Source organism: Balaenoptera acutorostrata, chromosome 11 (genome assembly GCF_949987535.1).
Source record: "Balaenoptera acutorostrata chromosome 11, mBalAcu1.1, whole genome shotgun sequence".
In the NCBI taxonomy this organism is placed as follows: Eukaryota; Metazoa; Chordata; class Mammalia; order Artiodactyla; family Balaenopteridae; genus Balaenoptera; species Balaenoptera acutorostrata.
The window spans coordinates 79,303,119-79,315,740 of NC_080074.1; the positions used below are offsets into that span (position 1 = coordinate 79,303,119).

The 12,622-nt window shown below is 37.3% G+C and overlaps 1 protein-coding gene across 2 annotated transcripts in view; it reads left to right on the forward strand.

The window, feature by feature from the left end:
- Positions 1–12,622, forward strand: part of PKP2 (plakophilin 2) — a 94,626-nt gene that overhangs the window by 50,765 nt on the left and 31,239 nt on the right. For both annotated transcript variants that reach the window (XM_007175656.2, XM_007175657.2), the window contains exon 6: positions 5,990–6,167. In XM_007175656.2, coding sequence (XP_007175718.2) covers positions 5,990–6,167 — 178 coding nt within the window. The remainder of the gene's footprint in view (positions 1–5,989; positions 6,168–12,622) is intronic.

Genomic DNA, 12,622 nt, shown 5'->3' on the forward strand with positions numbered 1-12,622 from the left:
TCATTACATATTAATTGAATTGAGTTGATAGTTGAATGTTTGATACAAATCCTACTAAATAACTTCCTTTAGCTCTATTAATAGAAGTGCTAAATAAGTGCTTTTTGGGCCTCAAAAATAAATTGTTGACTAATTTAGACATGTTTATAGCTTTGTTTAGAAACACAAAGCGATACAGTAGAAACTAACACAACATTGTAAAACAACTATACCCCAATTTAAAAAAAAAAAACAAACCACAAAGCGAGTAACCATATATGTGAATCTTTTCTTGTCTATTTTGTAAACATCTTTTTATTGAGCCTCTATTACATGCTAGTCATAAGCTTGGGCTTTCCATTTTTTATCTCTGTTCTTCCTGACAGCTCCATAAGGTATGGTATTATTGACTTTTTACATATGACCAGTGTGAGGCTCAGGGGGTTAAGTGAGTTGCCCAAGGTTGCACAGCTAGCAAAGAACAAGGCCAGATTTGAACCCAGTATTATCTGGGTGTTTTGGTATATCAAAGTGGCTCCCACCTACTGTTTTGGGGGCAAAGAGTGACTCATTTTTACACTTCTTTGGGAATGGGCTTTGTCTTTGAGATCTTGGATCAGAGAGCTCTCCCTTGCTCCTTTTCGGCCCTTCCTCTCTCTCCTCTTGCCACTGCCTGGATTCAAACCCTCTTCATCTCTCTGGTCTACTCTTGCAGTAACCTTGTGCCTGGCCTCTATGATTCAGTATTGCGCATTCCCAGTCTGTCCACAACTCTGCTTCTAGTGATTTCTTTCTAAAATAAAAATATTGTCACTTTATTTTCTCCATTACCTATGTTGGAGTCTGTACTCTGTAGCATCTCACACAAAGATTTTATGATGTGAGCCTGGTGACCATTGGCAGCAGTGTCTCTTTTCATACCCTTTTAGCCCAGGCTCCGAAATCCTAAAGAATTTGCTGCTCTGTTCCATGTCTCATCTGTCTCGATACCTTTGCTTCTGCTGTTGTCTTGGAGTGGAATCCTTTTTCATACCTAGACCACCTGGTATAAACCGTCTCATTCTTCAATAGCTACTCAAGTATCACTTCTCTCTCTGAAGCATTTTCAAATACCATCCTTCTGTACTTTACTCTCAGGCCCCTCCTTTCCTCTCTGCAGAGTTTTGAAGGAAGGGGCTTCTCTGAACTACCTTTGTGTCCTTTCATATTAAGTTGCCACTTATTTTGTGCCAGTATGTTATTGCAGTAACAACTGTGGTACTCATATAAGTCTCTCAACAGCTGTGGATGCCTGACCAAATATAAAAAAAGAGTTTTATGGCCTGGGAATATCTAGATTACACACAAATGAGAGAATCAGGTGTGTTTTCAGATAAGACCCTGACTTTTCTGGCCAGGATATAAAAAAATAAACCATCTTTTTCTATATATGCATGAGAAGTTCAGCACCAGAGCTTTGTTCGCTGGGAAAGAAAGTCAACTCACTTAACTTTTCTGGCATGTTCAGTACCAGCCTAGGAGGGAAGCTCTTCCCTCTTCTGAAGAAAAGACTTCAGGATCAAAGACTTTCCTCCCATGAGTGTGTTCCCCCTCCCTTACCAAGTGAGTGTGGTAGTGTATTTAGTTGAAATGAAAACAGTACATACTAGTCTCAAAAGTTCATCTTTAAGGTCACTGAATAATGAGCACTTAACTGGAGTGAGTAGGGCTCTGCCTTGGGTTAAAACAGGTCATGATAAGAATGAAGTAGGGTATTGTCTCTCTTCTGCAAATTGCATAAGGAAGAGTCAGGGGATGATTGTCAATGAAATATGTTGAAAATGCATATTGATCTCTGCAAATTTTATGAAAATATTTAATTGGATTTCTGTATTTTCATAAAATACGAAAACATTTTACTATATAAAATATTCATTATGCATGTTCTTTAAATGTATAATTATTTTATTCTGCATTTGTAATGGTGCAACAAGGTACCTTGGGTTTATTTATAGTTTTGAATAAATGGCCTTTGCTATCATGTGATATTCCATGTAAGACTTACAGAAGTTAGGTGAAAGGAGGAGTAGATCCATACAAGGGAAATTGCAAAAACGTATATTCCTCCTGCTCTGTGATAATTTTGAAAAACAAGTTTAAAAAGAACCACTTCTCCTCCTCCTGCTCCGCCTTGAAGATTTAATCTCAAAATTTACAAGTTTTGCTACTAAACATTATACAGATTTAATAGCTATATTTCCAGTCCTAAAGAGCAATATTAATAAAACATGGGTTTCAATATCTATTAAATCCCTTTACTAGGTAGCTGCATTTTGTAGCTATCAATTGGCAATAAGTTTCTGGATAATGCAGTTATCATTATCTTTCTTATAATTGCTAATTATTCAAAGTATATCCCTTACCAGAATCCAGTTCCCCTTCTTTTTGGCTAGAATGAGAACTTAGTGATAGAAAATTACAGACAGAACAGCTACAACAAAGAACTATAATAATAGAAATTTAGGCACTATGATTAAATTGACCGGAAGTTAAAGGTGAAACAAATGAAAATCCAAACCCTAAATATAATACAGTATCAGGGAATATAGAATCTAATCATTGAAAGGGACATCTATTTAGGGTCATCTAAGCCATTAATTTCCCAATGTGAGAAATTGGAATCATATTTATAGTATAAATTCCTGGAATTCATCCTGGGGGTCAGGCTTAGTAAATTTGTGGTGTGGCCCAGGAATATGTGATTCTAATTTGTCACTGGGCTCATTTGGTGACTGCTAGTCTCTTCGAACACTCTAGTTTTAAGATTAAACCCCCTTGTCGATATTTTGATAAAGGATGAGCTCATTTTTTTTTATTGGCTCCAGTGATAGTGCTGGATCTTATAAGCAGATCTTTCTGTTTTCTTCAAAGCTCTCTTAGAAGTTTATACTTTCACTGAGCCAAAATCTCCTTCCTCAGAATTTCCGCTCACTGGTCTGGTTTTGTCTTCTATAGCCACAGAAAATGATATGTAGTTGTTGAATTTGCATTTCTTTAGTTACTAGAGAGCCTGCATTCCTATGTATATTAGACTCTTTTAGCTTTGGGTTAATTTTTCTACTAGTAATTGAATTTTTAATGATTTATAAGAACTCTGTATATTAATGGTATTTAACCCTTTGTTCTATATTGGCATGCACATTTTCCCAATTTGTAATTGGTCATTTATTGATTTTGTATGTATGTGTGTGAGGGTGTGTGTGTATAAGTACAATCCCGAATCTCTAGTGAACATTTAAGCTCTTCCTTAGCTTTGTACCATACAGAAATTTGGCAAGCATGACATTTCTGTACAATATCCTACATTAAAAGTTCAAAAATTATACTAAAACTCCCCAAACCTTATACTTCTGTAGAAATAATACAGCATGACAGGCTACAAAGGACATTGACTGTTGGAGGAAAATTCCACTCCCTTTGTTCAAACTAATCCTCTCTGGTTTTTATTGTAAGGTGTACTTTTCCTTTGAGTGCTCTGTGTGGTCCTTTTTAAAGAGAGAAAATATCATTATGCTTCACATTTTTAAGCCTCTGACAGGCAGAGACTGTTAATTTGTTTGCTTATTTAGGACAGGAAGCTTGTTTTTTTCTTTTCTTTCTTTTCTTTTTAGCTTTCTTTTGTAGCTTAGTAACCAAAACTCAACCTCAGACCTGCCTTTCAATTGTTTTCAACCACCTTAGGAGTTTTTGGAGTTTTATTCTGTCTGTCCCCCTCCAGGGCCTCTTAAGATGAGGTGTGACCCATGAAGTCATTGTGTTGCAAAACCTGTGGCGGAGGGACACTGCTCATGACTAACCCCAAATGCCAGTTTGATCAGGAAAAGACCTTCTCATCAGCCAGAATTCTAGTCCTCACGAAGCACTAGACCCAGCATTGCTCTGTCTAATGGCAGCTAGATGTAAGCTATGGTGGAAATTTGGTTATTTAAAAAATCAGTTACTCGTACACAAAGTAAACTGTTTAAGCCCAAAAGACTACATTAGGCCTAGAGTGTTCTAATTGATGGGCCAAATACAAGTATGGTTGATTAACTACTAAGCTTTAACCATACAGACTATTATTTCAGTCATTAATATCAGGGGAGGTGATATCACCATGTAATTCTGGCAAGACCACCTTGTTTGCTTTTTTCATAAAGTGGACTGTCCTGTATATCTGTGCTTCCTCTGTCCTTCATGCAGATGAAGCAGTAAATTTAAGAGGTAAGAATTAACTGACTGGGCGGTGGGGGCATAAATAGGAAGAAAATGAAGATCCCTTCTCTTTCTGTCCCCTCTCTGTTTCTCCTTTCCTGGATGATAGCGAGTTAGAGTAACTTACTGAAGAATGAATGATGGCAAAGCAACTTGACACCTGCTGGGAGTCACTGGAATAGCAAGCAATAGGGGTATAGTCCTTCCACTGAATCAGAGGTATTTGAGCACCAAATTTGTGAGAAAAACAAATCCTAAGTGTATATGCCACTTTGTATTCTCTCTCAGTACCCAGCTTCAGTCCCTGTCTCACAAATGCCCTGGGAAATACAGTATTCTGTTATCTTAATTTCTTCCTGAGTTGGCTTTATGGCCTTTCTTTTTAATTGTGGGTGGAGGGGATTCAAGAGGAATAGGAAAGTTAAGTGAGTAAATGTGGTACCAGTCTTAGACCAATGCTTAGGCCATGCAAGTTGGCAGGTAGATAAAATGCTCTTGTCTCTCCTTCTCTGCCAAACTGTAATATAAGAAGTAGATGAGGTAGAGCCAGCATAAATTCTGGGAGGACATAAAGTCTGCCATTGGGTAGGAGTTAATAAATATTAATTGGTGATGTTGAGCAGCCTACTGTTGACAGGCATAGGCAAAAGCTTTCTAGAGGCTCTTCCTGCTATTATTGGAAGGCAGATGTCAGGTGGGAGTTGCAGGTAGTGGGGAGCAGGAGGCAGGCAGAGATGTCCTTAGATATGTATGTATCTAAGGGAGAAAACTATGACTTTTAAAATGCTGAACTCTTAATTAAAACAGGATCATTTCAGACTTTCCTGTTGGTGAGCCCAGAATTTATTATACTAATAAGGTCAGCTTTGTGGTAGGGTCTTTTAAGAGAAACAGCAATAAGGATTTTTGGCATTCATTTATGTTCTTGATTAAACATGTATAGTTTTACATTGTAAGTTCTCTTTCTTCATCTCTCTCTCTATGTATATGTGTGTGTATATATAGATATATATATATTTTAAACATCTTTATTAGAGTATAATTGCTTTACAATGGTGTGTTAGTTTCTGCTTTATAACAAAGTGAATCAGTTATACATATACATATGTCCCCATATCTCTTCCTTCTTGCATCTCCCTCCCTCCCACCCTCCCTATCCCACCCCTCTAGGTGGTCACAAAGCACCAAGCTGACCTCCCTGTGCTATATGGCTGCTTCCCACTAGCTATCTATTTTATGTTTGGTACTGTATATAAGTCCATGCCACTCTCTCACTTTGTCCCAGCTTACCCTTCCCCCTCCCCATGTCCTCAAGTCCATTCTCTAGGAGGTTTGTGTCTTTATTCCCGTCTTGCCCCTAGGTTCTTCATGACCATTTTTTTGTTTTTTGGATTCCATATATATGTGTTAGCATACGGTATTTGTTTTTCTCTTTCTGACTTACTTCACTCTGTATGACAGACTCTAGGTCCATCCACCTCACTACAAATAAGTCAATTTCATTTCTTTTTATGGCTGAGTAATATTCCATTGTCTCACCACTAGTATACATATATATATTTTTTTAAATTATTCTTATGGAACAGCTTCCATTGCCATCTAATGAGGTCTAAACAGGTTCTTTCCCTTGGGAAAAGGGCTGTCTCCTCCTACCTTGTTGGTTTTTTTTCCTTTTATAACTAGCCATAGCTCTAGGGGTGACGGTCTTAACTGATCTTTTCGGCAGTCATTTTGACCCAACCCTGCACTGTTTTGATGGTACTCTTTGCTTTTCTAGGTTTGCTGTGGAATTTGTCCTCTAATGACAGACTTAAGAATCTCATGGTAACAGAAGCCTTGCTTATCCTGACTGAGAATATCATCATCCCCTTTTCGGGGTGGCCAGAAGGAGACTACCCCAAAGCGAATGGTTTGCTCGATTTTGATATATTCTACAATGTCACAGGATGCCTAAGGTAATACCACTCTACAACCGCCCTTAACCTTTTCTCTGTACACTTTAAATATTGCATCCAGATCTGTCTAAAACTCTACCCAATTACCTGGAGATACGGTAAAAATTATAAAGATCACTCTAAATACTAGAAGCACAATGTAGAAAGAGTATTTTTTCCAGACATGTTTGATTCCAGAAGCTACCCACATTAGCTCATGAGAGAGAGCACGTCTTCCAATAAAGAAACTAGAAATCCAATCCGAACACCTAGAAGTCCAGGCACACTGGCCTTCCCTGTCTCACAGGATTTAAGCCAGGCTCCATGCTGTATTTTTAGTTCACAAAAATATAATTTAATGACATGATTAAAAAAATAATTTTGAACCTGCTGTTTTTAAATAGGCAACAAAGCCTAAAAGGATAGAATGTCTTGCCACAAGAATAGCTTACAAAAAACGTTAGTTTGATCAGCATTTCTAAATATTGGGATGAAAAAAATGCTAGAAATGTTTTCTCCCCTGGGCTGTCAGATGCCAGCTAAACCAAGAGGAAATAGAAACACATGCAGGAGGAAGAAATGTTAGTCTCAACTTTTGTAGAAGTGTGCCTCTCAAGCTTTCTTATATATATTTGAAAATAATCAGTGTCCTTTATGTCCAAGGATTAAAAGAAACCGGATAGATATGTAATTAAAATTAGGCAGCCCAGAATAAGTTCGGTCATATTCTGCCTTTTGATCTTTTCTCTAGTTTCACAGTTCACTTTTTGAGGGAATCTGTTTGGATGATAACAGAGAGAATTTATTATGGTAAGATGTTTATCTTATCTCCACAGTTAATCACACAGTAATGCATATCAAATGCCAGTTTTTTATAAAGAATTATGTTAGCCACTGAGAGTTTTACAAAGATGAATAAGAAAATTCTTGACTAACCTTTAATCTACCAGGGGATGCAGATGAGCAAATAAACTAGAATGCAATGAAATATGTTAGAGCAGTGATTCTCAAAGCGTGGCCCCTGGACTAGTAGCATGTACATTACCTGGAACTTATTAGAATTCTCAGATTTCACCCCAGACCTACTAAATCAGAAGTTTCAGGAACACGTGTCAGGAACAAGTGAAGTGCTGCAGGAATGCAGAACAAAGGACTGTTCATGCCAGCTGAGTGGGATCAGAGATGCCAAATTGAGCTGGGCTTTGGTGGGCTATTTCAGTAGACAGAAATTCTCTAGGTAGTATCCCTTGAAATTTATCTGCTGTACAGTCCACTAGAACTGCTTTTCTTTTTTTTTAAGGTCTTTATTGGAGTATAATTGCTTTACAATGTTGTTAGTTTCTGCTGTATAACAAAGTGAATCAGCTATATGCATACGTATATCCCCATATCCCCTCCCTCTTGCGTCTCCTTCCCACCCTCCTTATCCCACCCCTCTAGGTGGTCGCAAAGCACCGAGCTGATCTCCCTGTGCTATGCGGCTGCTTCCCACTAGCTATCTGTTTTACATTTGGTAGTGTCTATATGTCAGTGTTACTCTCTCACTTCATCCCAGCTTACCCTTCCCCCTCCCCGTGTCCTCAAGTCCATTCTCTACATCTGTGTCTTTATTGCTGTCCTGCCCCTAGGTTCATCAGAACAATTTTTTTTTTAGATTCCATATGTATGTGATATGGTATTTGCTTTTCTTTTTCTGACTTACTTCACTCTGTATGACAGACTCTAGGTCCATCCACCTCACTACAAATAGCTCCATTTCATTTCTTTTTATGGCTGAGTAATATTCCATTGTATATATGTGCCACATCTTCTTTATCCATTCATCTGTCAATGGACACTTAGGTTGCTTCCATGTCCTGGGTATTGTAAATAGTGCTGCAGTGAACATTGTAGTACACGACTCTTTTTGAATGATGGTTTTCTCAGGGCATATGCCCAGTAGTGAGATTGCTGGGTCATATGGTAGTTCTACTTTTAGTTTTTTAAGGAACCTCCATACTGTTCTCCATAGTGGCTATATCAATTTACATTCCCACCAACAGTGCAAGAGGGTTCCCTTTTCTCCACACCCTCTCCAGTGTTTATTTGTAGATTTTTTGATCATGGCCATTCTGACCAGTGTGAGGTGATACCTCATGGTAGTTTTGATTTGCATTTCTCTAATGATTAGTGATGTTGAGCATCTTTTCATGTGTTTGTTGGCAATCTGTATATCTTCTTTGGAGAAATGTCTGTTTAGGTCTTCTGCCCATTTGTGGATTGGGTTGTTTGTTTTTTTGATATTGAGCTGCATGAGCTGCTTGTATATTTTGGAGATTAATCCTTTGTCAGTTGCTTTGTTTCCAAATATGTTCTCCCATTCTGAGGGTTCTCTTTTCACCTTGTCTATGGTTTCCATTGCTGTGCAAAAGCTTTTAAGTTTAATTAGGTCCCATTTGTTTAGTTTTGTTTTCATTTCCATTTCTCTAAGAGGTGGGTCAAAAAGGATCTTGCTGTGATTTATGTCGTAGAGTGTTCTGCCTGTGTTTTCCTCTAAGAGTTTGATAGTGTCTGGCCTTACATTTAGGTCTTTAATCCATTTTGAGTTTATTTTTGTGTATGGTGTTAGGGAGTGTTCTAATTTCATTCTTTTACATGTAGCTGTCCAGTTTTCCCAGCACCATTTATTGAAGAGGCTGTCTTTTCTCCATTGTATATTTTTGCCTCCTTTATCAAAGATAAGGTGACCATATGTGCGTGGGTTTAACTCTGGGCTCTCTATCCTGTTCCATTGATCTATATTTCTGTTTTTGTGCCAGTACCATACTGTCTTGATTACTGTAGCTTTGTAGTGTAGGCTGAAGTTTGGGAGCCTGATTCCTGCAGCTCCATTTTTCTTCTCAAGTTTGCTTTGGCTATCCGAGGTCTTTTGTGTTTCCATACATATTCTGAAATCTTTATTTCTAGTTCTGTGAAAAATGCCATTGGTAGTTTGATAGGGATTGCATTGAATCTGTAGATTGCTTTGGGTAGTAGAGTCATTTTCACAATGTTGATTCTTCCAATCCAAGAACATGGTATATCTCTCCGTCTGTTTGTATCATCTTTAATGTCTTTTATCAGTGTCTTATAGTTTTCTGCATACAGGTCTTTTGTCTCCTTAGGTAGGTTTATTCCTAGATATTTTATTCTTTTTGTTGCAGTGGTAAATGGGAGTGTTTGCTTAATTTCTCTTTCAGATTTTTCATCATTAGTGTATAGGAATGCAAGAGATTTCTGTGCATTAATTTTGTATCCTGCTACTCTACCAAATTCATTGATTAGCTCTAGTAGTTTTCTGGTAGCATCTTTAGGATTCTCTATGTATAGTATCATGTCATCTGCAAACAGTGACAGCTTTACTTCGCCTTTTCCGATTTGGATTCCTTTTATTTCTGTTTCTTCTCTGATTGCTGTGGCTAAAACTTCCACAACTGTATTGAATAATAGTGGTGAGAGTGGGCAACCTTGTCTTGTTCCTGATCTTAGTGGAAATGGTTTCAGTTTTCACCATTGAGGACAATGTTGGCTGTGGATTTGTCATATATGGCCTTTAGTATGTTGAGGTAAATTCCCTCTATGCCCTTTCTGGAGGGTTTTTATCATAAATGGATGTTGAATTTTGTTGAAAGCTTTTTCTGCATCTATTGAGATGATCATATGGTTTTTATTCCTCAATTTGTTAACACGGTGTATCACATTGATTGATTTGCATGTACTGAAGAATCCTTGCATTCCTGGGATAAACCCCACTTGATCATGGTGTATGATCCTTTTAATGTGCTGGTGGATTCTGTTTGCTACTGTTTTGTTGAGGATTTTTGCATCTGTGTTCATCAGAGATATTGGTCTGTAGTTTTCTTTTTTTGTGACATCTTTGTCTGGTTTTGGTATCAGGGTGATGGTGGCCTTGTAGAATGAGTTTGGGCGTATTCCTCCCTCTTCTATATTTTGAAAGAGTTTGAGAAGGACAGGTATTAGCTCTTCTCTAAATGTTTGATAGAATTCGCTTGTGAAGCCATCTTCTCCTGGACTTTGTTTATTGGAAGATTTTAAATCACAGTTTCAATTTCAGTGCTTATGATTGGTCTGTTTATATTTTCTATTTCTTCCTGGTTCAGTCTCAGAAGGTTGTGCTTTTCTAAGAATTTGTCCGTTTCTTACAGGTTGTCCATTTTATTGGCATATAGTTGCTTGTAGAAATCTCTCATGATCCTTTGTATTTCTGCAGTGTCAGTTGTTACTTCTCCTTTTTCATTTCTAATTCTGTTGATTTGAGTCTTTTCCCTTTTTTTCTTGATGAGTCTGGCTAGTGGTTTATCAATTTTCTTTTATTTCTCAAAGAATCAGCTTTTAGTTTTATTGGTCTTTGCTATTGTTTCCTTCATTTCTTTTTCATTTATTTCTGATCTGATCTTTATGATTTCTTTCCTTCTGCTAGCTTTGGGGTTTTTTTGTTCTTCTTTCTCTAATCGCTTTAGCTGTAAGGTTAGGTTGTTTATTTGAGATGTTTCTTGTTTCTTGAGGTAGGATTGTATTGCTATAAATTTCCCTCTTAGAACTGCTTTTGCTGCATCCCATAGGTTTTGGGTCATCGTGTTTTCATTGTCATTTGTTTCTAGGTATTTTTTGATTTCCTCTTTGATTTCTTCAGTGATCACTTCGTTATTAAGTAGTGTATTGTGTAGCCTCCATGTGTTTGTATTTTTTACAGTTTTCTTCCTGTAATTGATATCTAGTCTCATAGCATTGTGGTCAGAAAAGATACTTGATATGATTTCAATTTTCTTAAATTAACCAAGACTTGATTTGTGACCCAAGATATGATCTATCCTGGAGAATGTTCCATGAGCACTTGAGAAGAAAGTGTATCCTGTTGTTTTTTGATGGAATGTCCTATAAATGTCAATTAAGTCCATCTTGTTTAATGTGTCATTTAAAGCATGTGTTTCCTCATTTATTTTCATTTTGGATGATCTGTCCATTGGTGAAAGTGGGGTGTTAAAGTCCTCTACTATTTTTGTGTTACTGTCGATTTCCTCTTTTGTTGCTGTTAGCATTTGCCTTATGTACTGAGGTGCTCCTATGTTGGGTGCATATATATTTACAATTGTTATATCTTCTTCTTGACTGATCCCTTGATCATTATGTAGTGTCCTTCTTTGTCTCTTGTAATAGTCTTTATTTTATAGTCTACTTTGTCTGATATGAGAATTGCTACTCCAGCTTTCTTTTGATTTCCATTTGCATGGAATATCTTTTTCCATCCCCTCACTTTCAGTCTGTATGTGTCCCTAGGTCTGAAGTGGGTCTCTTGTAGACAGCATATATATCGGTCTTGTTTTTGTATCCATTCAGCCAGTCTGTGTCTTTTGGTTGGAGCATTTACTCTAGTTACATTTAAGGTAATTATCGATATGTATGTTCCTATTACTATTTTCTTAATTGTTTTGGGTTTGTTTTTGTAGGTCTTTTCCTTCTCTTGTGTTTCCTGCCTAGAGAAGTTCTGTTAGCATTTGTTGTAAAGCTGGTTTGGTGGTGCTGAATTCTCTTAACTATTACTTGTTTGTAAAGCTTTGGATTTCTCTCTCAAATCTGAATGAGATCCTTGCTGGGTAGATTACTCTTGGTTGTAGGTTTTTCCCTTTCATCACTTTAAATATGTCCTGCCACTCCCTTCCGGCTTGCAGAGTTTCTGCTGAAAGCAGCTGTTAACCTTATGGGGATTCCCTTGTATGTTATTTGTTGTTTTTCCCTTGTGCTTTTAATATATTTTCTTTGTATTTAATTTTTGATAGTTTGATTAATATGTGTCTCGGCATGTTTCTCTTTGGGTTTATCCTATATGGTGCTCTCTGTGCTTCCTGGACCTGATTGACTATTTCCTTTCCCATGTTAGGGAAGTTTTCGAGTATAATCTCTTCAAATATTTTCTCTTACCCTTTCTTTTTCTCTTCTTCTTCTGGGACCCCTATAATTTGAATGTTGGTGCGGTTAGTGTTGTCCCAGAGGTGTCTGAGACTGTCCTCAATTCTTTTCATTCTTTTTTCTTTATTCTGCTCCCTGGCAGTATTTCCACCATTTTATCTTCCAGCTCACTTATCTGTTCTTCTGCCTCAGTTATTCTGCTATTAATGCCTTCTAGAGTCTTTTTAATTCAGTAATTTTGTTGTTCATCACTGTTTGTTTGCTCTTTAGTTCTTCTAGGTACTTGTTTTTTGTATTTTCTCCATTCTGTTTCTGAGATTTTGGATCATCTTTGCTGCCATTACTCTGAATTCTTTTTCAGGAAGGTTCCCTATTTCGTCTTCATTTTTTTGGTCTTGTAGGTTTTTACCTTGCTCCTTCATCTGTAAGATATTTTTTTGTCATTTCTTTTTTTTTTTTTTTGATGGATGGTGCTGTTTTCCTGTCTTACTGGTTGTTTGGCCTCAGACGTCCAGCACTGGAGTTTGAAG